General features: G+C 46.1%; 1 protein-coding gene across 7 annotated transcripts in view; it reads right to left on the reverse strand.

Moving 5' to 3' along the window:
- SH3BP4 (SH3 domain binding protein 4) overlaps positions 1 to 26373 on the reverse strand; it is a 147789-nt gene that overhangs the window by 17790 nt on the left and 103626 nt on the right. For 6 of the 7 annotated variants that reach the window (XM_037912621.2, XM_043525260.1, XM_043525261.1 and 3 more), the window contains one exon: positions 15919 to 18281. In XM_037912621.2, the coding sequence (XP_037768549.1) occupies positions 15919 to 18281 (2363 nt within the window). Of the gene's footprint in view, positions 1 to 15918; positions 18282 to 21723; positions 21881 to 26373 lie in introns of all 7 variants that reach the window. The other variant, XM_043525264.1, reaches the window with a different exon arrangement.

Here is a 26373-nt window from a genome sequence, read left to right on the forward strand (position 1 = left end):
GGCATTAATACCTGTCCCCAGCCTCTCTAAATTCACTGGGTTTTGGAACCCATGACCCTTGCCTAGCAAGGGTCTGCTTAGTTGATGGTGAGTCCCTCCATCATAACAAAAGGCCAAGTACAGGTCCACTGTCCTTGATTCACATAATCAGAACAACAACAGTTTATTCTTCCTGCCCCAACAACAAAGAAACTGGGGCTCCTACAGCAGCCAAAGTGACCATCTAGGCGGGGTGGGTGTGCCTATGCAAATGAGATCAGCCCCTGAAGTTCTTTTCCACAATCTACCATAACTCACCACCAGATGTCAGGGTAGAGCTCATCCTGACTATGTTTACATCCACAAACACACCCAGCGTGCACACCCATGGGTGCTTACACATCAATTAATGAAAATTAGTAAATTATTCTCTTACAGACAGCCATAATTACAATACTTGTTTTAGGGCGCCTGTGAAACTCCTTGCAACTGCAGATCTTAAACCAGTTTTTAAGTAAGAGGCATATTACTGATGTCTGTGGAGTCCACAGAATTCGCGGAAGGACCCCCTCTTCCTTGCAGGAGCATGCCACAGGATCTCAGCTTTTCTGGATGTTTCGAGCCTTCCTGGCAGGGAAAGAGACTTTTCCAGATGAACTACGAGTACATGGATGCCACCAAGTCTTAGGAGCAACCCAAAGCAATATGTATCTAGAAGTGTGAACGGCCCCAATTCATCTCAGTGGATTAACTCTGAAACCTACAGATGACTAGAATATCCATGTCGCTCATGTCACCTCTGATCATTTTAGCAGAAACACCCAGCTCAGGTACTTCTCCGCCAGCCCTGGATTGCTTCTCTCGGTGCTAAAACCCCAGCTGTCCCTTAACCAGCGGCAGCTTCACCCTCCTGCTACAGCTAGCATATTATGAGTTATAGATACATAAAGGCACCAAAATTGTGAAAGGAAAGTGTGAGGACAGATCAAAATATATAAAAAGTCAGCACAAACGTGCTGTTGTACTGAGGGTGCGAGTCACGAGCCCCTGATGGGAACATGGCTGAAAGCGAAGCCAGGCCAGGGCAGCAAAGTAAAGCCAGCTGAAGACTTAGCGTTCACAGAAGAGGCTTGGAGTAGAGACAGAGAAGGGAGGGTGGGTGACCGAGAAAAGCAGCCACAATCCAAGTAGATGGGGTGATGGGTTGAGGAGAGAGAAGGGGATTATGGGACCAACCCCTGCCCCCACCTTGCCCCTTCTGCAGAATGCTGAAGGGAACGATGCAATAAGTGAAAGAACTTGATAGATTAAAAAGGAGACAAGAATTCTAATTTCCAGAGTCTGTCCAGCACTAAAACCAGGCCAGGGCCATCAGGGCCCTGTAAATACCCCAGTAAATACGGCTGGGGATTCCCAGCCAGCGAAGGCAGCCCCCTTGGGCTGAATCCCAAGAGTGAATCAAAGCGGGTTCTTCTCTCTCTACGTGACCACTGTCCTCTGCCTGGGGCCTCCTGTTGTCATGCGTACGGGAGCTGTGGGAGCGCAGCCGAGGCACGACACCAGCAGATCAGAAGGGTGGAGTTTTACACCCATTACGCACGGGGGAACAACGAGCCATGCTGCAAGGCCGGGGAGACTCAGGCCTCTGGCTCATAGCGAACCCTTGTGCTGCAGCACTACAGGGAGCTTCCTTGCTTTGTTCCCGAGCACGGGGAAGGCCAAGCGGAGCCTGCCGCCGAGCAGGACAGAACAGCGAGGGCCGGCCTGGGTGGGTGGTCTGCAGGCAAGGCTGGGCATGAATGAGCAAGGGGCCAGGAGGGAGAGTCTCTAAGAGACGAACGGAAGATTGTAGAACCACAGCACTAGCAGCTCAAGTGTGACACACAGGATTGAGAGCGGTGAAAAACGTGAGAGGCACCCGGGGGCGTGTGGGGCAGGACACGTTCACAGCAGCAGAGTGATGTTTCGTCCTTGTGCATCTATATCAGAAAGAGTCCATGAGTCTCTCTCACACACCCCCCTCCGCAAAGGCCCACAAATCAGGACAGCAAGAGCAACTGCTCCAGATCATCTCTGGCCTTTGGACAGCTCATCCCCTTTGCTGCAAAAACACATACAATTAAATCACAGATACCTTTGCTTTCAAAGCGATTACTGGTCCAGCTGGGATTAACAGGGTCACAACAGACCTTAATGCCGAATCAGGCTTTTTTCTAGCTACACTTGCCCCTCCCCCGACCTCAATACAAGATAGCAAAACACAGATTCATCTCTTAAAATACACTCAAAATATTCTGGTTTCCACAGACATCAGGATAAATCAGTGGCCTGAACATGGCTGTACTATTATTGTCACTGCTTGAAAGCACTACACTGACAACGGTCTTCAAAGTATTCATTACCCTCAGAGCTCCTCTCATCCCTGCTACCAGACTAGCATGCAGCGCCGCACAGAACGGGGTTTGATATTCAAATGATATTTCAAAGCAGTGCAGACAAAAACACATTTAAAAGACATCTAGAGAGACAGCATTTGCATCCCAGCTCAGAAAGGCAGAATCCCATTTCCAATCTTCTAATCATGGAAAATAGCATCTGAGCAAAAGGGGAGTGGATTGCCCAGAGGGGAATTCAGTACAAAGCTTTGGCTGCTATTTAGCAACACGATGGTGTTTGCAGAATCATGCAAATTTCACCTCCCCTCCTCAGATTAATTTAGTGACTCTTCTCCGCACGCAAGACTCATTTCAATTTATGGAAAATCCATTTGTATCCCCAAAGGAGACAGCGCTAATTGCAGAGGGTGAGAAAGCCAGGGGCCTGATTCTCCATCGGCTCATATGGTCAGCGACGCGGCTGGCATCCTGCCTAGAGGATGGGAAGATGCACTTGGTGTGAGAGAAGTGACGAAGTTTGCAACGCAGCTGACCTGTTGTCCTGGCTGATCCCTGGTGTCCTGCTCATGGCTCTGACACTGACTTGCTAGGTGGTCATGGTGAACTCACACCCACTCCTCGGTGCCAACCGCCCTACCAGCCCAGATGGAAGTAGTTATGGAATGCAGAATATTTTGTCTTAGTTAATGACTCCTGATGCCATTGAAGTTGCCCAGCACTCCAGAGGTTCAAAGCATTGTGACGCATTGGAGAACATTACTACATATTAGTCCGCGTCCCATCTTTCTGCAGTGCCGTAAATAAAGGTAGCTAGCAGGGGAGGCAGTGGTGGTACAGTAATTTTCACTATTAGAATACCCAGCGCTCTACAGAGATGCTATAATAAAGGATTCAGAGTAACAGCCGTGTTAGTCTGTATTCGCAAAAAGAAAAGGAGTACTTGTGGCACCTTCGAGACTAACCAATTTATTTGAGCATAAGCTTTCGTGAGCTACAGCTCACTTCATCGGATGCATACTAAATAATAAAGGAGTGATCTAAAGTAAAGCTATGATGGAAAAACCACCCACTGCCTTTGAGAACAATCCAGGAAGGAAGGGGGATGTTACTCTGCTTTGTACATTGGATTTCTCTAGGGCCAGGAGCTCTAGCCAGACAGCTGGGATGTGAGTTCACCCCCGCCCCCTGCATTAGAAACTGCGGCCCCCTGGTGTCATGTGACACTTCTGCTCCACTCCTGGCTACTGATGTCTTTGAAGTAAGTTCTTACCTAAGCAGATGTTATCAATGAGGCCACGTTTTCCATTCAGCATGCCAGACCCAAGTTATGCAACAGGAAATCCAGCTTGACATGGCCCCAATCCCACACCCTCTCCCCTCCTCCTGCCCCCCAGCATAGCATCCCTCCCCGTTTTATAGTATCATCACTTTAGTTCTACTCTGCCCAAGCTTTTGATTTTCAGGGCGCTATGGACTTTTGTATTGAACACGCCCAGTTGCCCTGTGGCCAAGGGCAGGGGGAAGCGACGGGGTTGGAGACAAGCCATGCTTTGCGCACTGGAGAATACATCTCTCTCTCTCTCCACCTTTGGACATGGGCAGAAGTGACCGTAAATTTCAGCTAGGAGGGCAATACTCCTTAGTCCACACTCCAAAATACCTTGACAGTCACTAGCTGATTCGTAGATACTAAGGTCAGAAGGCACCATTTTGATCATCTAGTCCGACCTCCTGCACAACGCAGGCACCGAATTTCACCCACCCACTCCTGCAAAAAACCTCTCACCTATGTCTGAGCTACTGAAGTCCTCAAATCATGGTTTAAAGACTTCAAGGAGCAGAGAATCCTCCGTGCCCCATGCTACAGAGGAAGGCAAAAAACCTCCAGGGCCTCTTCCAATCTGCCCTGGAGGAAAATTCCTTCCCGACCCCAAATATGGTGATCAGCTAAACCCTGAGCAAATGGGCAAGATTCACCAGCCAGATACCACGGAAAATTCTTTCCTGGGTAACTCAGATCCCACCCCATCTAACATCCCCACCCCACCCCATTGCAGGATCTGCCAGTACAGCCCAGGCTGGAGAAGGCCATTAGCTTTCCAATGTCCACACTGAATTAGTGCCCTGCTGACATAAGCATACTCCTCATGCTGTCCGAAAGGACAGAGGTCATCTGCTGCTAGGCTGTCTGGTAACTGTGGCAGGTCCCCCAGTGTCAGGTACGCTGGACACACTGTGAAAGTGATTTTCACAATCAGTCAGAAGCACGGGAGGATATTTATTTTTTAAAACAGGAAGTGTAGATTCTGGAACAGTTCTAAATGAAAGCATGATTATAAACAACTATGTTGGGACACAGGAACCTTTACCCTCTGCACAAGTAATGGGAGAACCTAAAAGCTTAGCATCAAAAGCAGCTGCCCTTTGATTATAACCAGCAGTTGGGTCAGAGAGGGCTACTACCCCATACCTTTTATTTTGTGCATTTCACCTGTGCTAAACAAGTGCTGTGGCATCATTTTGCCTGATTGAGGAATGTAGCTTCCTCCTGGAATTTAAACACTAAGAACCTTGCAGCCAAAACCACATGTGCAGATGTTCTATGTCCATATTAACGTTGAGAAGCTTTGGAGAGAGTCCCATGTTGCTGCTCTGCAGCTTTGGGCTACTTCAGCTGACTGGGGCTAAGCCCAAGAGGTGGGTAGAACGCTGCTGCAGTGCCCTTGGGATGGGAGGTCATGGGCAAGCTATTCCTTTGCCTTCTCAGCTCATGCATGTTCGATGCATTGGGACAATCATCTAGGGCCTGATTTTTTCCCAGTGGAAAGATTCCCACCAACAATCATGTGTGAACTGCATCAGGCCCCTTAATTCTTAGTTGGGTCTTGCCTCCACCCTGGCCCCTATATAACAGTATCAGCATATAGGGGCCTCAGCTGGTCAGGAGAGAATTCCCCCGGCATGCACACAGTAGGGCCACATGCATGACCCGACGCTGCCCCAGGGAGCAAGCCTGGTAGCACCCAGCACTATGGCGACCTGCTCAAACTTACACCATAGCAGTTTTGGCCCCGCACCAGCCCAGAATGCAGATGGTGCAAAGGAGGCGTGAGGCCGCCTTCACCTCTCTGCTACTCCGAAGCTGCAGCATGAGGTCTGTGCCTACTTTGTCCCTAGAACATACCTGTTACTCTGAGGACATCAGCAGTGCCAGAACACGTTTCCAGAGGTCTGAGTTCAACAACAACAATGCAAACGGCCGGATTTAATGGGATGGAAAATTCATTTTTTGTATAAACCTCAGTACTGGGCTAACCATCGTACTGTGCAAGAGAAGTTATAACACGCTGTGATTTTCTTCTCTTCTAGCATAACTAGTAGCACCCTGAAATACTGAATTTCAGGAAAGCAACATATCGCTAGAAAGGGCTAGAATGATAAAAACACCAGAAATTCCAAAGGGAAGTCATTATCTCACAGATACAACTCTGAAGAGCCTGGCAGTGTAGTTACTGCTTAGTGAATCCACTGGAGTTTCACTTCATTGCTCTTTCTAGCAGCAACTTCAGCTTGTAGGACATGCTGAGCTGCTGGGCAAAATGTTAAGAAGCAGATAAGTGCCTATGTCACTTCGAAAAATGCCACCTCAGAAAGTGTTACCCATTCTCTAACCGAGGCCTGACGTGGACCGTGAGTACGTACGAGGCCTCTGAACTAGGAGCACGCTGGGCATCTTAATACCGAAGGAAACCAGAATTGCTCTACTGTTCTGAACCGATTCTGCAGTGCCCTTTGTCTTTAGTGGGTCTGGGTACCACCCGTAGGCCTCAGCTGAGCAGGGCACTTCAGCACATGCTTTAGGGCTTCACCGAGTCAGGAACTTATTTTCTGCTCTTCCTAGACTGAGACATGCCAGTGTTGTTAGGATATAGATATTCAGGCCTGTTCTGTAAAGGCCTGTACTCTAAGAAAGTAGGTCTAATGATTATTATTTAGCTGGTTAAAGAGGTATAAAAGAAAGAATTAAAACTGCTGTTTGCTTGTGTAAGGGCCTTTTTTTTTTTTTTTTTACTGAGACAGTCTGAGGCCCTGTTTTTAAGCTAAGGCCTTTGGCGAAGCAGTGGGAGCAGCCATAAACTGGGTAAAGTATGGTTACATTCTTACATTTCAAACTAGTTAGATTGAAATAAGGCAATCTGGGGCTGTTAGAAAGGTGACTCGATTTATTACCTTCAGAGAAAGGGAAGAGCCTAGAAGATGTAAAAGGAAATTTAGTTTAATGGTTTTTGTTTGATAAGAACTTTACTTAATAAACACAGTTGGGAAACCCTTATGTTTTTATAGATGTAGTTGTAAAATTTTTACTTTTGTATTGTTTTGTTATTATAGTTTTTACTTTGTTGTTGTTTATTTGCATGGTTTTTGTCTGGTTTTGTAATTGTTTTTGTTTGCTGTATAATTAATTTTGTTGGGTGTAAACTAATGTAGGTGGTGGAATATAATTGGGTTAGCTAATTATGTTACATATAGCTAAGAATATTACTATATAAATCAGGGGAAAACAGGAAGTAAGTTGGGATTCGAAAATAAGGAAAAAGAAACTGATTTAAGCTTGCTGGAAGATCACCCCAATAAACATTGAATTGTTTGCACCTTCGGACTTAGGGTATTGTTGCTCTCTGTTTATGCAAGAAGGACCAGGGATGTGAGAGGGTGAAGGAATAAGCCCCCTAACAAGTGTCTTTTCTGATTTTGACATCATCTTTGCAGGGGAGGTTGTGAAAGAGTTATCTATTTGAGTGGATGGCCTAGCTTCTGAAGACTGTCCCTTTTCCTCCTCAGGCATTACTGCTAATGCTAGATGAAAAACTGACTATTATCAAGAAGCCTGGATGATGACACGAAGTTCACTTTTTTGCCTCATCAACTTAGAGAGTCGAATGCCCAGGCCCAAGATGTGCGATCATCTAGTCTGATCTCCTGCATAATACAGGCCAGAGAACTCCCTCAGAATAATTCCTTATGGAACTAGAGCCGAGCTTTTTCAGAACAGTCAATCTTGATTTAAAAATAGCTAGTGAAAGAGAATCTACCACAACGCTTGGTAAATTCTTTCAGTGGTTAATAACTCTCTCTGTTAAAATTTTACCCCTTATTTCCAGTCTGAATTTGTCTAGCTTCAGCTTCCAAACATTGGGTCATGTTCGACCTTCTCTGCTAGGCCCACTGAGGAATATTTTCCCCCATGTAGGTATTTATAGACTAATCAAGTCAACCTTCTCTTTATGAAGCTAAATATACCGAGTTCTTTGAGTCCATCACTATAAGGCACGGTTTCTAAAACTTCCACTTCTTGTGGCTCTTCCACAAGAATGATCAAATTTATCATTCATATCATCCAATTTATCAACCTCCTTCTTGAACTGCGGACACCAGAACTGGACACAGGATTCCAGCAGTACCGGCATGCACCATTGCCAGATACAGAGATTAAAAAAAATTCTCTCCACCCTTACTCAAGAATCCTGTTTGTGCATCCAAGGATTGCACTTGCCCTTTTGGCCATCGCATAGCACTGGGAGGGCATGTTCAATTGATTATTCACCATGACCCCAGAGTCCTTCCTTCCCAGGAGAGAGTTCCCCCATCTTGTAAATACAGTCTACACTCTGTTCCTAGATACATCTATTTGCATTTCGGCATATTAAAACAAATTGTTTGCTTGAGCCCCGCTTAACAAGTGATCCAGATGGCTCTGAATCAGCAACCCCTTCTCTTCATTATTTACCACTCCCCCAATCTGCGTGTCACCTGCAAACTTTACCACTCATTGTTTTGAGAAGTACTTCCATTCCAAACTATTTATAGGTCGCTAGTTTTGCACATTGCTCCTTCACTTTTGGAAAGTCATTTTTCTTGACTTTAGGATTAGAGAAGCCTTTATTCCTTTTCCAAACCAAAAAACAATTTTGAAGTGAAATGTGAGATCAGAGTTTAATCCAAGAGGTTCTTCTTGTGATCAGATACTGGACAGAAAAGAAAAATCATATCAATGGATCCAAGAGAAATCACCATTTTTTAAATTTTAAAAAAATATTACCCCTGAATTCTCATGCCTTGGGTCTTTCCTTAGATCAAGCTCTGGAAGCACAGGAGGATTATACATCTAAAACTCTGATTTCTGAAGAGGTGTCCACTTTCTCTAGGATGCGATCCCACCTTTTATCAATAGGATCTTTCACAGTCAAAAACCTTAAGTGGACTGAAGCCTTCGAGCAGAAGGCTGGGGTTGGTACTAGCGATCCAAGAGATTTCAGACTCTTTGGGAGCAGTAGGCTTTTGCAACTAGCAATTCTCACTGTTATTTCATTATCTTGTGAATACTCAGACAGAGAGCGTTTTCATCCTTTCCTTCTCACTTAGGTGAGGCACAGCCCTTTAGAGCCAAAGACAATGAGTCCAAAGTAAAACCCATTTAACTACTACAGTTCTTCAATGCAATAAAGCAAACTATAAGAGCTCCTGAAGCATTTAAGAAGATGAGTAAATATAGTATTTCAGTCTTATAAAGAGTCCATTTACATCCATTAAACAAAACTACACTGAAAACAGGCTGTTTCTAAGACAAAATCATAACCACCTTCTTAACCCCATAGAGCAGTGGTTTTCAAACTGTGGGTCATGACAGCTTTGGTCAGTACCTCCGACCGGGCTGTTAAAAGTCCCATTGGAGGTGCTGCCAGGCTAAGGCAGGGTAGATCCTACCTGTTCTGATACTGCGCAGTGCCCTGGAAGCAGCCAGCAGCATGTCTGGCTCCTAGACGGGGGCACACGGGGCTCTGCAAGCTGCCCCTAGCACTGGCTCCGCACTCCCACTGGCCGGTTCCCAGCCAATGGGAGCTGGGGGGCAGTACCTGCAGATGGGAGCTGGGTGGAGCCACTTGCGTGCCTCTGCCTAGGAGCCGGACCTGCTGCTGGCTGCTTCCGGGGCGCAGGGCGGTCCACAGTGCCAGGACAGGCAGGAAGTCTGCCTTAGCACCCCCGCTGCACCGCTGACCGGGAGCTGCCCGAGGTAAGCCTGTGCCCAATCCTCTGCCCCAGCCCTGAGCGCCCCAAACCCCTCATCCCCAGCCCCACCCCCGAACCTGCACCCCCAGATCAGAGCCCTGACCCCCTCCTGCACTCCAACCCCCTGCCCCCCTCATTCCCGGCCCCACCCCACAGCCGTCACCTGTGTACCCCTACCCTCTGCCCCAGCCCTGAGCCCCTCCCACACCCCAAGCCCCTCATCCCCAGCTCCATTGGGTTGCAGGTATCAACCATTTTTTTCAACTGGGTCACCAGAAAAAAAGTTTGAAAACCACTGCCAGAGAACCTTCTACCTTCCCACCTCCACACTCACACAACTTCCCCAGTCAGCAAAGTCACGCAGCACACCCTAATGTCACCAAATCCAGGCCTAGAGGAACCACAGGGAGGAATGTACAGTCCAGGGCCAAACCCCCCTGCCACGAGGATGTCTTGCCACCAGCTCTGTCTCATTTATAGCAAGAGGGGCTGTTCGCTGGAGCAACTCAGATGATCCAAACTGCCCCAGGAACACACTGGAAAAGACGCAATCTTTGAGGTATCCAAAGTATTTAGGGCTTTTCAAGTCAAGTCAGCATCTTATACTTCACCTGGAAATGCAGTAGCCAGCACAGATCACAGCAGCAGCAAAAACTCTATCCAGTTTACCACTCAGGATACGTCCTCCCCGCACTTAGTCTGGACGGTTATGCCCCTCACTCCCCACCCCTCTGTCCACACATAAAACCCCTTTCACCTGAGTTTGGTGGTGCTTTAAACTTGGGCAAACTGGCCTGGCTGGAGCGTGGTGCCACTTACGCTCCGACTGGTAACGCGCCCACTTTGCAGCAAGGACGCAGGCTAAATCACTCAGTGCTGACAGTCCTCCAGTGCCTTCCCACAATTCCCCCACATGGCCAGAAGGACAGACACCTAGTCCACAATTCACCGGTGGGGGGGTGGGGGGGGAGGGAGGGGGGATGGGGATCAGAGCAGCACAAAGAACCATGGGATATGTCCCCAGAAGTCCTAGCAACGCACCCAGCGAGCGCAGCACCCGTGAGGAGGACACAGTACCTTGGGCAGGGCCTTGCCATGTGGCTGCTCACATCCAGGCTAGGCTAACCCGGTGGCCCAGACTGCGGTGCCCATTGCCCAAGTAAGCTCGGCTGGGAACGCAGACCTTTAGCCAGAGTGGTTTTTGCAGAGCTCAGGTGGCAGCTGACTTTTTAAGTCCTGTTTACTTCGAGCTGGATCTGTTTTAACCAGAAAGCTCCAGCCGAAATTTTCAGCAGATTAGTGATTCCGGGTCCTTTGGTCAGCATGCCATGAAAAATCAGGCATCCAAAAACTGAACACCGGCCCAAGGTGCCTCTAGCTGGGACCCAAAAGCTCCTAGCCGTCACTTTTCAACTTTTGGGATTCAGTCTTTGACAGCTGGGATAACAGCAGGCAATAGACTCTCTGAGCTATAAACCCTTCCAGTGGTTCTGAACTCTTCTAAAGTTACATAAGACTGTTCCGATCTCTCCTGCCATCCTCCTAATTGGGTTCCTGGCTTCGTTTTGTACGCTTCTTTGCACGTGTGAGCTGCGCGCACAGTTCACAGGGATCAGGAAACTTCTATGTAACTAAGAATTATTTAAAAAAACCAACCCACACTGGCGAGGGTTGGACGACCCTGCTCCAAGCGAAACTGCCTGTGTAATGTCTCACTTTCTGGATCAGGACTTTAAAAAAAGCTGCATTCAAAAAGCAAGACAAACTTGGTTATTTTTAGAGGAAGCTCAATAATTCCCCAAGAGGCCAGGGATTCTGGTACCCCTAGGAAATAAGTAAAGGGAAAAATACATCTGCTGAACATCTGCGAGGGCCCACATTGAGGAACAGAATTTGGCCTGAAGGAAAGAACTGATTGCAAGTATATCCCTGTAAGATTGCAGAAAGATGGGAGCCCATGGATTTTTTCAAATTCTCTCTTCCATTTTTAGATGCTCATTTGCCTGAAAACGCCACCCTCAATTTTGAATGAAGAATTCCCTCAGCAGCAAAGAGGGGGGGAACCCCCAAACCTGTTTTTGCTTTTGAAGCAGAAGAGAGTCTGGGAGAGCCCTGGGGAATGGTCATGATCACCAGACGGTGCTGAAGTTAGGGATGGATTAAACTGGCCTGTCAATGGGAAACAGAGGTTCATCTTGGCATTCTTACATCCTACATCTGTTCCCTTTGGATTAGTGGTTTGATCTCACAGTACTGCCCCGCACCTAACAATATTTCTCTTTTCAGCTATAAAAATAGCTCACGGCCCTTGAGTAGCCTGCCCCATTTGGCTTTCCGCATCAAGGATTTTGTCTGAATTCCTTTCTACCTGTCCCTTCCTTAAAGTAGACTTTGTGTTTCTTTGTTCTTTTATTACATACCAGGTTTTTTTTTTTTTTTTAAAATGCATCCATATCCTTTTCCTTTTGAGCAGAGGCCTTCTCAGCAAGAACCCTTCTTAAGGGTTGCTTTTCCTTTGAGTAAGAGCTTGTGCATTGAAGCTTTTCAACGATCTCGAGGCAGTTCAGCATTTGGGATGCCATTTTCCATTCCTATCAATGCCCTTCTGTACAAAGGTGAATGGAACTTCGTGTCCCAGTCACAGGCCCACTCCCACAGGCTCAAGCAAGATTGTTGCCTGCACTTAAAGACCCAACTGGAGGAACGCCACAAGCAGGTATGAAGAGGATCCTTTCTCTGGTGGATGGCAATTTAAACTGCAGTCTAAACAGGTAGTTAGGTAAAAGGCAGATGGAGTGCCTGCCATGGCCGATTTTTAAGAGCAGGTGGGACAAACACCTGTCAGGGGTGGTCTAGGTAATACTTAGCCCTACCTGGAGGCCAGGGGACTGGACTAGATGATCTCTCAAGGTCCCTTCCAGTCCTATGATGCAAAAAATAAAATAAAGTAGCACCTGTACTCGAAGTAACAAAAAGCTGATATATTAAGCAAAGGGAAGGAAGGCCTTTCAGTCTCTTGGGAAGCATAGAGAGGAAGTGCAGGGACAGAATATTCTCTCATTGACTGGAGAAGAATGGAACATACGTGGCTGGGAGCAGAGATGGGGGCAAGACTACACCAGGTTTCTGCACGAATGAGAATCCTGGCCTGTGTAAAACCCTTCCCCCTACTCCTCTTCATTCTCATTCTCCCCACTGAGGCGAACGGTCCATGCCAGTAGTAACAGACTGATGTTTTGCTACTTCTGCGTAGTCAGGGGTGTTAGGAACTGCACAACTGAGCAAGGAGACGCCCTGGCTCAAGTGGACAATAAAGAGTCTTGAAAATGCCTGTTGCAGATCTGAGCTAGTTCCTAGGCAAAGCCTCTCCACGTTCACTCCACAGCCTGCATCTCTGCTAGACTTCATAAGTTATCAAAGCAGAAGGGGACGCTACAGCTTTAAGCCACTTCAGCTAAAAATGTTGCTCCTGTCAGAAATCTTCATCCACGGAGCAGAGGGATGCGCCTGGCAGCTCTCCGTCACCCTAACAATAGAGCAGCAGAGCTGGAATGGTGTGGCAGGAAGGAAAGAAAACTTGAAAACCTGATTCCTGGCCTTCCCCCACCTCCATGCACCACAATATATAACCCTGTGCAGGATTCAGGAACCCAGCATCTTTCTTGGACCTCAACCTAACTTCAGTCCCCTCCCTCACCCACGCAGCATTTGCCATCCTTGCTTTGTCCTTGTTTAAGCCTAAAATTTTCCATTTAATATAATTTCTTGTCCACCTGCCGCTTCTCTTCCTGTCGGCTGGCTTCTGTACAGACTCTGCATGGCTGCTAGTTTAAACTACGGGAACTTAGTTATCAAAACTTTAACATGGCAGATTATGGGATGATTTACAAAGGATCAAAGTGGCAATTTAAATACGTCTAAACCCGTCTCTCTGTCACAGCAAGCTCTCGTTCGACAGCACTATTTTAAGTTTTCCTCAAACAATGTTATGAGCAACTTTCACTGTGAAGTTACAACAAAGAACATACCTGAATTTGAGGAAACCTTGACTGAGCTATTCAAAGCAATCCAGGGGATTTAGTCGGGGATTGGTCCTGCTCTGAGCAGGGGGCTGGACTAGATGACCTCCTGAGGTCCCTTCCAACCCTGATAGTCTATGATTCTATGATACATCAGACTTAATAGCTGATGTTTCAAAATGCTCTAAATGGTTTTGAAAAGTTCAACCCTAATTTTATGATTTATTCACTTTTAATTAGTTCATTAGGCAGCTCCCATGATCATGTGAATTCCAGTAAAACTCAAAGTTTCTCTCTTTGGGGTCCAATATTTTCCCATTCTCCATAGTGATATCAAAATTAGGTAGGAGTTTTGAAAAGAGCTTTTTCAATTCTATCAGAGGGAACAGTCACAAATGAAACCCTGCACACGCTAGATTGGGGGAGCCATTACTCAACTACATCCTTTCTTCATGATAACGAACAAAGTTTACACCGGTTTCAGAGTAACAGCCGTGTTAGTCTGTATTCGCAAAAAGAAAAGGAGTACTTGTGGCACCTTAGAGACTAACCAATTTATTTGAGCATAAGCTTTCGTGAGCTACAGCTCACTTCATTGGATGCATTCATCCGATGAAGTGAGCTAAAGTTTACACCTAATCCTCAACATTCACCACTCCTATTAAATGACAAAGATGTGAGTTATTACACATTTCGACCCATTTTGTCTACGAATAATTTAGTTCCTAAGCCTGAAACCACCAAAAGAAGCTTTTGCTATTCAATAGTGAAGTTTCCATTTTAAAAATGTGATTTGATGTTGCCTAGTTATCTGCTTTTGTGAAAGACACCAATTCAAGGAAAAGGAGTGCCACAAAGCTTGTCTAAAATACAAGCCCTGAACGTCTTTGGCTTGTTTCCTCTGAACCACACAGAGATCTGCTCTGCGACAACAAATTTTCAGTGAGATTTTTTAAGGGCATTTAAGCGAGAATCACAGGATTCAAGTTTCCCCTGAATGCAAACAGAAGTTTATTAGAACATTGCTGGATAAGCCATATTTTCAGATGTTCTGTATGACTAACATGGCTACCCCTGTATGACTAACATGGCTAACATGGCTACCCCTGTATGACTAACATGGCTAACATGGCTACCCCTCTGATACCGTACGAGTACTCCATTGTTCAGAATGAGCCACCTAAATTCAAGCTGCTACAATCACATGATCTACCTAATATGCTTAAATGATGTTCAGGGAAAGGGAAACTGCAAACAGGTTCCTGATTAAAAATAACCAGCAGGAAAATCTTGATTAAAAAACAGGCTTTTTAAAATCCTATATAAGTGAAGATGCAGAATTCTCTCTTCCCAGTTGCAATCTTTATAAGAAGCCTTTGCAAGTGCAAGAGGTTTTTTAATTGACAGTTAACCAGTGTATTCCAGTACAGGAGTTGTTTTTAATTTCTTGCTATAAGCCAGTTTGTTGTGTCTTATTACAAGCTTTCACATAAAACCTCCAAACAGCTGTTGATGCCCAACAAACTTTTAAAACTCTTTGTTTTAAGTTGCTTCACCTCCATGACTAGGAGCTCTTCACGATATTTCTTAAAGTACATATTTATTCCTGGCTTCAGAGGAGAATTAAACTCCCCATTTTAGCACTGATGACCACTTTAAAGCCAAAGACTACTGAAGCTAGTTGAATAACTGCAAATTACTTCAATGGGCTTTGGACCAGCTACTTTTAAAATGAAACACACACGTCTACGTATCTGCCTAAAATCCCATAGAGGCTCTGAACATATAGTGTCCACCACTCAATGAGAGAAGGATTGTGAAGTGCCTCTATAGCTGTGTAACCATAAATGCCCCACCCTCCAATCTGGAGATACAGCTTCATTTGCATTTTGATTAACATTTTAAACTGTGGAACAGAGAGCATGTTTCACTGCAGCTAGGGTGCAGTGCCCCACTATGCTTTACGATCACGATAATTCCCTACACTGTTAGGGAATAGAAGATTTATAAATTGCCCTAGCAGTTAAGTCGTTTTCACTGACCTCCACTGAGAGGCAAAGCTGTCTATTGGATACTGCAGTGGAAGGAATGTCAGGAGACCTGGGTTGTATTACCAGGTAGCCACTGACCTGGTGTGTGACTTGGACAAGTCATTTCACCTCTCTGTGTCTCCTTTCTATGTTAGCTATTCAGGGTAAGGACTTTCTCTATGAGTATGTACAGCACCTAGCACACTGGGCCCCTGATCCCACTTGGGGATTTCTAGGCCCTGCTGTAATAGGAATACAGTGAAGGATGGCCAGTTTCCCATCAAAATATGCTGCAAAAACCCACACATTCGGATGTACTTTCATTTGTATGGACTGTTTACAAAGAATTGCATTCCTGCTTCTGCCCCCAATTCAGAACACATTTCTTAATAGATTAAGAACCTTTCTGGCAGGCTGAGTACTCACCGCCATTAGCTCCTTCTGGAAAGATTTCCTCTCCTTGTTCTCAGTATTATTGCAGTCTTCTTTCAGCTTCTCCAGCACCGAGGCTACCCGTTCCGACTCGCTGTCCAGTTCCGCTCGACAGAAGAAAGTGAGCGGCAAGTTCACGTACCCCAAGGCGTCTGCGAACGAGCGCCAGCTGCTGATGTTCTCCATAAGCAGAGTCCTGACTGAGGCGTAGATGTAGGTCAGAAATTTGCAAGGCCTCAGGATTTGCTCAAGCAATGCACTGGTGGTGAGATCAGGTCCAGAAAAATAGCAGGGCTTGACTTTCCCAACCACTAGCACGTTTTTGGCATGAACAAGGCCAATTTTTCCTTGGTAGTAGCCAATGTACCATTCCTTGGTCCACAGCTGGCCTTTCAGTTTGATCTTCTCTTCACTGAGCAGCGCGATGACATCTCCTTTCTTATATTCCAGTAAATAATGGTTCTTGTTTTGGCGCACTACAGTTTTAAGCAGTTTGCCATACTTCAGGCTCGCAACCGGCCGCTCCTGAAAGGCAGGATATTTGCTAGTGGCAGCCAGGGAGGACAGAATGATCTTCCCAACCTCATTCTTCTTGAGGAACCTTCTCTGCCCAGTGGACTTGACGGCACTTTTAGGAGGTGGCTGTGGTGTTTGCACGCAGAACTGGGTCAATATGGCGTCCTTGTCATCCTTGACCTGTATCCTCAATGTGAAGTCCGAGAGCTCATTGAAGTCATGGGACATGATTGGGAAGATGAGGCGGCTGACTTTCCCCAGCTTCATCTGGAAGCCTCTGACGATTTTGGCTTGTTCGCTGGCCTTCACCTCGTAATTAGTCATGTTGGAAAACATGCAGAGTTTCAGGTCCTGCGGCCGGGCCAGAGTGAACTGGTGCTTGCCCCACAGCTGCAGGGCCACGGGCGCCACACCGTGGATTTGCCGCGTAACCTCGGTCACTAAGAGAGTCTTTGGCGCACACTCATGTCCAAAAATAGCCACTATGGTTTTAAAAGAAGGATGTATGTGTTTGGGGCCATAGACACCCACTGTGATCTTTTTACTGATGTAGTCCCAGACTGTGTAAGGATATATGACGTTCTGTCCTTGGGCCACAACAGCTATGTACATACAAGGTTCCAGGTTATCCAGTTGCACCTGTATCGTGTCTCCATAAGAATAGCTGAGTTGCATTGGCGTATAGGGTCCCTCTTTTGTGTCACTCCGCAGGCACTGTAGTCCCACCAAGCTCTGACTCACGATGTCATTCTTGACCTCCGCCGACACTTTCATCTCCAACATGATGAACGTTTTTACCTCCAAGTTGCTCAGTTTAATCTCCAGCACCGGGCTTATGGTGCTGCATTTGTCACTGTTGAGCTCCAGGGGCGGGTCTAACAGGGCTTTCATGGAGATCTGCTGCGTTTCCCCCGGCAAGACATGTCCTTCTGGCACATGGATGCTGATGTTAGTATCTGGGAGCTGAACTGCTCCACCAGAACTATCCAGCTTGCAGACGATGTTGGTCTCCACAGGTTGTGTCTGACCCCAGCCAGGGTTCTGGCCAAGCAAGTCCAGGTCGTGGCACGACCGTGCCAGCTTCCTGTGGTTCAGCCAGGCAGTTCTAAAATCTTCCCTGCTCTGGAACTGCTCTGGGGTAGGAGATTTTAATCCAGTAAAAAACCCCGACGATGCTGGTATTTCCGATTTTGCCTGAAGGACAGACAGCTCCGACAAACTGTACGAGCGTTTACTTCTGAAGAAGGGATTGTCCCGCCTCACAGGCTGTTCAAACTCCAATCCATTTGTGGATGGAAGTTCAACAAAGATGTTACCCATGCTGCTGTTCATTGCAGAACCGGCCCCTGTAAACAGAGGAGCTGCCGTGTCAAACAGCAGTAAGTCCACAGTGGTTTTGGGGGTGCACTCTTTGTCTGAGCTGGGTGTTATTTGCAAGTTTCCATTCAGAAACGGGTTGGTCTGGACCCCGTTTAAGAAAGGGTTGTTACTGTAGGTGTTGGCAGAGTTTCTCTTTACGTCAGTCCACTCTCCAAGCAGATCTAGCTCTCTGACTCCTTCGTCAGGGCTTTCAAGCAGATTGTCTATCATGCCACTGTCAGTGAAGGATGAGTTGCGGTAGTTTACAGGCTGGACGTAGGAGGAAGGTATGTAACCCATTTCCGTGGTATTGTGAGCATACCACCACTCGCCTCCCGAGGTATCCAAGACATAGAGGTGGTCACCCTTGGAGAACTTTAAGGTTGTGAAGTTAGTTGGGCAATAGTCCTTGATTGCGACAACTTCCTTTGCATTTACAAAAGGCGTGGGATTGTCTACCAGCAAGGCACTAGGAGAAGGCACTGCAAAGTGAAAAGAAACAAGTGTCACAAGCAACCTGCAGAAGTCATAACACTTATTTACTAAACCTTCATCTTGGAAAAGCAATCCAATTTCTTTGACCAGTGAAGGCCTAACACAAGTTTTATCATATCTGATTATTTTACTTTTTAATCTCTTTAAAATGTACCCACCCAGTACTTCGGATGCTTTGATACGTAGTGAGAGAGAGCTTCTGCCCTAAAGATCTTACAATCTAAAGAGACCAGACAGCCCAAGGGCTGAAGGGAAACCAGAGATGTGACTTGGCCAACATCACCCAGCAGCCCAGTGGCAGAATCGGGACCAGAACCCAGGACTCCTGATTCCCAGTCCAGTATTTTACCAACTAGACCACACTACCTCCCCTTTCAATTAAGGTCCTCACAACCTTTTGCATGGGAGAATTTGGCACTCCCTGCTCTTAAGTCGGTGAGCAGAAAGAAGGAAAAGGCTCTGATAAATGGCACAAAAAGCAGATGATTTAATGGGGCTCAAGACAAGCTCTTGAGCTTACACGGCACTCTTCCTCAGGTCTCTGATGATCAAGAGTGATGTAAACAAAATACCAACCTTCTAAAATTCTTGTTCCCCTGAATTGTGAGTGTGGAAGGAGACTTTTTTTTTTTTTTATTAAACAAAAGATTTTAGGATTTATTTACAAGGACAGATACCGACAGACTAAAAATCAATCCTTCAACTAGTCCTCTGATCTAGGTGTGCTTTTCTCAGTTGAAGTGCTAGTCACTTGCTACAGAGTTCCGTGCTTTTTTTGTGCGTGTTCCGACCAAAACCAGCGTGTTGTCAGCTTTCCCCTCCCCTTCCCCAACGTTTGCATTTCAAGGCTATTTAATAAAAATTAACTCCATGTCCAAAGAGAGGTCCATGTAATGGGTCCTCCCAAAATAAACACTGCAGCTTACCACTGCTGTATTATCAAGAATGAACCAGTGTTTCCAAACTCATTTCCAGGGTAGTCTTCAGCTGCAGGCCAAACTGCACAGTATTTTGCCACACTAATAGAGCTCCTGATACAAACCTAAACCAATACAATATAGCCCACAGATAGGCAGCCTTGCGTCAGCTTTTTGCATCCACAGTTAGACCGTGTTTGCTGCAATAAATGCTAAAGTAAAACTTGGATCGGTCACCAGCATTCAAACATTTGTTATCTTGCTAGACAAACCAAAGAGATTTATGCCTAAGGGAAAAAAGTCCACTTTTGTAAGTATACACAGCCAAAAAAAAAAAATAGGGGCTAATATCTATTTTTTAAAAATTGTTCAAACTGGATTATCTCAGTATCAAGGCTGAGGCAGAACCAAGATCCCGCCCCTCAAAATAAAAGGGTCATAACAGTGACTCCCAGATTCATGTACGCATAAAGCCACTAGCCCAATGTAATTCTATGCTGCCTGAATATAAACGGTTTTAAAGACAGAGAAGACACTTGAAAGGTTATTTTGATAAGCCATATTTTGCAACATGACGCTGTTAAATCAGTAAAGAATTCAAAAGTAAAGCTCACAAGAGGTCTTTAAACACCTCTGCTAGCTCTTTGCTATTGCAGCACATATGGTGTACAATATTACACACTGACGTGATGCTCCCTGAAGTAACATAGGCACAAAAAGGAAACATGGTTGAAACTTAAATGTTTGTTTTCTTTGAGAGCCTTAGTGGTCCCCTTTGCTTTCTGCTGTTGCCTTGTGCTACCCAAGACGGGAGAACATCATACTTTAAATACAAAAATGTAGCCCCGCTACTGTAATTCTAGAAACTTTATAAAGTTTAAGGACTCAAAACTCCTGCAAAGATGGGGCTTGACAGTATAAGCCAATGCCAAAGAGCTGTTACTATCGCTGAAAATTCCAGATGACAAGCCATGATCAAACTTAAAAAACACTCTGAGATCTTTAATTATGGGAAATGAAACTTATGGGGATTTTCTTCCCCTTCAACCACGGAGAAATGCCACTTTTGAAATAAAATATTAAGGAAAAAAACAAAGGAGCAATATGCCTATGTTCCTCTCTACTTATGATTGGGAATGGTTTATGTCCAAGTTCTATGCCATATTCTTGGAGCTTTAAGGAGCTGTGGGAGTTGGTTCCCTTAATGAATACACTGTGAACTAGGTGAAAACCCCTGTGACAGTACAGTTATGTGGGTAAAAAAGCCAAACATGTCTCAGAACTGACAAACTGGACGGTAACAGCCTGCGAATCCCAGGGATGACTGAGTCTGGTGACGTTCAGAACAAAAAGAGCCCTCACCCAGGCTTGCAGCTGTTTCCAGCACTCCCCACCTGACTCAGATGTTCCAGGCTTCAGAGTCACACAGACAGTGACAAGGTAGGTGAGGAAATATCTAGACGGCACACACACAGTGACAATTCTGGAATCTTAATTTGAGGACAGGGATCTTAGCCCTCCACTTTGCAAAGTCCATTTATTTACTGACTGTAACAACAAGGAGAGAAGGAATGACAGCTTTATCCAGTGCCGCTGGGCAGAAAGCAATGCTTTGACCAGAGCATTTCCCACTCCGTCAGAAACAGGAAGAGGGGAGAGGAGAGAGAGAGATGGTGCATGTGGGGGCGGGCGGGGAATTAACTGTCCCCAACCCACATTTATTGTCAGTGCGACATATAAACCCCCTGTGAAATCTTTCTGGCATCCCGCTATGAAGTGGCCATTAACTCAATTAAACGCTGTGAAACCTGTGTGAGGTGCAGCCATCGCTCTGGGTTACTAGCTACTTCTCTACCTGGCACCAATTCTACCAGCGCAGCTGTGCTGTCCCTGGTCTCAGGTAGTTAACTGAGCCGCCATGACTTCGTGACTTGGCCACCCAGCTCTGAACAGAGGCCGGGGTTTGCTCTGTTAATTCCACTAACGTCACTAGATACTAGCCATAGCTGCATCTTTTCTCTAGATCACTTCTGGATATGAAGCATCCGCTGAGTATCTAAATCAACTGCTCTGTAGAGACCCGATCCTGCAGGGTGCTGGGCATCCACACACCAATCCAGCCAAACTTTTAAGCATGTGCTTCACTGTAAGTGTGGGAGGCCTGGTCTTCACTATGTAAAGAGCTGTCTTCTGAACTCGTGTTAGCTAACAGGGGAACCCTAGTGAAGACAAGGCAGGTTTAACATGAGTTAGGAAGTTGAGGTAAACTCTAGGCCCCCCCATACTCCATCTTGACTTGCTAACTCGTTTTTAAACTACCTTGTCTTCACCAGGATTTCACCTGGGCTTAGTTACCAGCTGTTAGCTCTCAGAGGTAGGTAGCAGAACAGAGGAAAGCAACACACTCTCGGGACGAGCAGCGGCACGTTTGCAGAATGTGGCAAGAGCCATCCGGGACACCTCGGTGCTCCACCCTCATGGGACGGACCCAGGAGCTCTGCACTGGCATTACCTTCCCCTTCTGGCACAGGAGGAAAAGCCCCTGTCATGAAGATCTCCTAAGCCGTGTAGGAGTGATGCTGTGCTCCTCCACAGTTTAGGAGCACTGCACAGCTCCACATCCTCCAGCCGCACCCCTTGCCCTCCGGCACGCCCGCGCGGCGGCAGGTCTGATTGAATAGAAGAAAAAAAAGTGTAAAGAAGCTGTGAATGTTGCTCACAGTCCCGTTCCCTCCCCCCCGCCCCCCAATTCAAGAATTTGACAGACAACTTGGTCTACTGGCTTCCCAATGCAAATGGACCTCGCCACGCACAAAACCTCTGACCCAGATGGAGCCTATTCCTCTGCTACAGTATACAAATCGCACGCAGACATTAGTTTTTCAGAATGATCTGGAACTCAGTGAATATTGCCATCATTCCCACAATGCTGCTAGGAGCCTGAACACATGCAGGGTCATGCGGGTAACTCCCTGAATGCTCTGCTCCAGGAGCATGTACCCAGAGGGCACTGCAACTAGATGGAGATTAATACCACTATTAATTTCCCACGTGGAACTGTATCAAATGTCTTACTGAGATCCAGGTAGATTAGATCTACTGCATTTCCTTTCTCTACAAAAATCTTCTCAAAGATAGTGATCAGGTTGGCCTGGCATGGTCAACCTTTCGTAAAACCGTGTTGCATTTTATCCCAATTACCATTCACCACTATGTCCTCAACTACTTTCTGTTTCAAAATTTGTTTTAAGACCTTGCATACAATTGAGGTCAAACTAACAGGCCTGTAGTTTCCTGGATCACTTTCCCCCACCTTTCTTAAAAATAGGTCCTGTATTAATAATTCTCCAGTCACAGGGTACGACCTCCAGAGTTTTCAGATTCATTAAAAATCTTTGCTATTGGACTTGCAGTTTCATGTGCCAGTTCCTTTAATAGTCTTGGATGGAGATTATCTGGGCCCCCCAGTTTGGTCCCATTAAACTGTTTGACTTTGACTCCCTCCTCGGATGTGGTAATTTCTACTTCATATCCTCGTTACCATTAGCCACCCTGCCACTACCCCAAACTCTTCATTAGCCTCATTAAAAAGTGAGGCAATATATTCATTTTGGTGTCGGGCCATGCCTAGATTATCTTTAATCTCCACCCCATCCTCAGTGTTTAGCAGTCCCACTTCTTTGTGTTTTCTTTTTACAGAACTTTTTACTATTGGTTTTAATTCCCATTGCAAAGTCTAACTGTTTGGCTTTTGACAGGTCTCACTTTCCCCTACACTTTCTGACCTCCAAGAAGTAGCTTTCCTTGCGGATCCATCCCTTCTTCTATTCCTCTTGGCTGTCTGCTTTCTCTTAATAATCTGTTTGAGATGCTTGTTCATTCATCTTGGCCTGCAACCCTTCCCTAAGAACTTTTTCCCCTAACTTGGGATACAGGTTTCAGGTAGCTTCTGCAACTTTGATTTAAAATAATGCAGCCGACCTCAGCCCCAATGTAGATACTGCGATGTCAACAAAATAATTCTTCCATCAACCTAGCTACTGTGTCTTGGAGAGGTGGATTTACTACAGTGATGGAAGAACAGCATCTGATGCTGTAGTGTCTACCATGCAGTACTGCAGCTGTCCTGCTGTCGCATTTCTAGTGTAGACATATCTTGAGTCTGTAGATCCAGGCTCTGCGACTCACTGCTATGTGGGGTTTTTGTTGTTTTTTGTTTGTTTTTTGCACTGTAGACATACCCACTTGATCCTGCAGTGGCCTTAACTCCCAGAATACTCTGCTCCAGGAGCATGTACCCAGAGGGCACCGCAACTAGGGTTCAACAAACCCGATACGAACACCATGTTTTTAACACAACTCAATAGGACTAGTGTGGAGACACCAAACGCAAATGCCTGGCTGAATCACAACGTTAAACAATCTACTCAGTTAACATTTTCAAACAAAACCCCAGCTGATAGCTACAATGACTTTTGATATTAAATTCGACATTTGGCTACTCTTGAAACAAAGCCATCAATGGGGGGTTTTGTTGTTGCTTTTAACGACACCTATCATTTGCCAGCATTTGCGTCATTGTAACTGAAATTATTTCTCACGGCTCATTTAGACTAAGCCAGTGGCGAGATTATCTGGCACTGTGCTGGGTACAATCAGATTATTTTAAAAAGCATCCAAACGTCCATTACATTCCGTTTTCTTAGAGTGTACTTCACTGGGGAAAGAAGAAACCCCAACACCTGGTTCTCCTTGGGGAAAGCTCTTAAACATTCCCTGCTTCTGTGCGAAGAAAAGGTAAAGAAGCCACATTGATAGCACATACCTTTCCTAGTTGGACATTAGCTACTCTGTACCATTCCCCGCCTTAATGGAATTGGAGGAATTGCAAACAGGTTTGAAGCTGCCGCATCTTTAAGATAAATTGTCTGTTCATAAATGAAAGTGCTTCCACTGATGTATTTAATGTAAACAAGTGGTAGGGAATGGTTAATGCCATTCTAGGATTCAGCCTAAGAGCGATGAAGCAAGGAAGCAGTCAGCCTCCAGCCAACAAACAAGCAGGTTAAACTTACGCATTGTTCAGTACATTATATGGGAGTAGGGAGATGTTCTTTACTTCGGGGAGGTGTGGACACTTGTGCTCACGGAGGGAAGGGAGGGGAAACAAGTAAAAATCACACTAGGAGCCTAAAGCTGGGTGAAGAGCAAGTTCCAAAGAAATCAGTATTGTGTGGTTACTCCGCAGGCTCAGCACCGGGGTCTCTGAATTACAGAGCTAAAGTGCTAATGACACAGGTATTCCCACATTAAAGGCTGCCCTGAAGTTTGGCCCCAGTCTTAGGGCTTGTATACACGGGGAAACTGACTGCCATAGCTAGTACAGAATAACTGTTCTGGAATCATAGAATATCGGGGTTGGAAGGGACCTCAGGAGATCATCTAGTCCAACCCCCTGCTCAAAACAGGACCAATCCCCAATTTTTGCCCCAGATCCCTAAATGCCCCTCCCCCCCCAGGATTGAACTCAAAACCCTGGGTTCAGCAGGCCAATGCTCAAACCACTGAGCTATCCCTCCCCCCCAAGGGGAGTTATTCCAGAACAGCTAGATACATTCATATCCTACCTTATTCCAAAATAACGTAAATAGCCCTTTACATTCCTTCATCAGGCAAACTGTCAGCGTCGCCAACTCTTACGATCTCATCATAAAGCTCATGAAAGATCATTTTAAAGTCCCAAAGTCATGCGATTAGGGGAAAAATCTCATCTTTCACTGTAAAAAAGGTAAGTTCCTACCCCTTATGGTTGCAGTAAAATACAAGAAAACACAGTTCAAGGACACCCTAAAGACTCAGAAGCTGTAAAAGCAAATAATATGGGGTGGGGGGGGTTCCTCTCTTTTGAAATCTCACGATTGTGTGTGGCCTGACTCATGATTTTTGAATGCTTGAAGTTGGCAATACTGCCAATGTTGTGTGAGCTACAGAGTCTGCATTGTCTTACCGCATGAAAACTCATGCCAGGACTGCTCCATCGCGGGAGTGCAGCCTGCCATTAGGACTTGTGACTTTCAAAGGGCATGTGGGGAAAGCGAAGGAAGAAATGGATTAAGGAAAGATTGGAAATGAGCATTTCTTCGTCCTCTGTATATGGCTGCCAAGAGAACACTCAAACTTTTCTAGTTGTTTTTCTTCTTCTGTCCACATCACCCCCCCAGCTGTACGGGCCGCCTGAGCTTCACAGTACTCAAGGTACGAAGCTGACAAAGAACTGGGTCAGCAAGCTGGTCTAGAAGAAAACACCAAGCCATCTGTGTAAGCAGCAGCAGATGAGTCACAAGGACCTTTGCCACTAGTATCCGGTGGAAACAAAGAGTAATTATTAGAGCCTGGCAAAAGGCCACATCTCTCACAGATGCCAAGTGGGCAAAATGGAGATGGTTTATTCTGCTGTTGGGACATGTTTCAGGACTGCATGAGGAGTTGGTCCCCACTTGATGCTTTATGCTGCGCTGGGAGACCCGAAGGTGAGCGGTTTTCTCCAAAGATGCCAAGTCACGTGTGTGTCACCACCATCTGCACAATCCCAAGGACAACCATCGCTTTTGGCTGACGATCCATTTCCAATCCTCCCCCTACACTCGCCTCAGTAGTGGGCGCTGTGGGTTTCGTTCTCATTTTTGATTATTCACTAACCAATTCATTTGTTGCAAGATAAAACGGACATGTTCCAGGAAGGAGGGGATGCGTACGAGGCCCGTGGTTAGTGCCGCAGTGGAAGGCCCATCGCTGTCCTTCTGCATGCGTAAGGGGCAGCCTGGAGCTGGAGGATGGCTCTGCCATTTCGTGTAACGAGCCCCACAGGCCAGGGAGGGGAGAGCAGCTCAGCCAAGGATACATCTTCTCCCTCTGTCCAGCTAGCCCCCTAACTAGAACACAAGAGTTATTCTGCAGCCACTTGCTTCCAGTGAGGGAAACGAGAAGAGGGCTGGAATGCCTGGCCGCTGATTGACAAGGAACAGAGCCAACCCACTGAAGGAGAAGTAGCACTTAAGCAAGATCGTAAGTCACCATTGCTAAACAAAAACCATGTTTGTTTCAGTTCCATTTGTACCAGGCCAACCCGCTGCCCCCAAAGAACATACAAACGACCATACTG

Source organism: Chelonia mydas, chromosome 11 (genome assembly GCF_015237465.2).
Source record: "Chelonia mydas isolate rCheMyd1 chromosome 11, rCheMyd1.pri.v2, whole genome shotgun sequence".
In the NCBI taxonomy this organism is placed as follows: Eukaryota; Metazoa; Chordata; order Testudines; family Cheloniidae; genus Chelonia; species Chelonia mydas.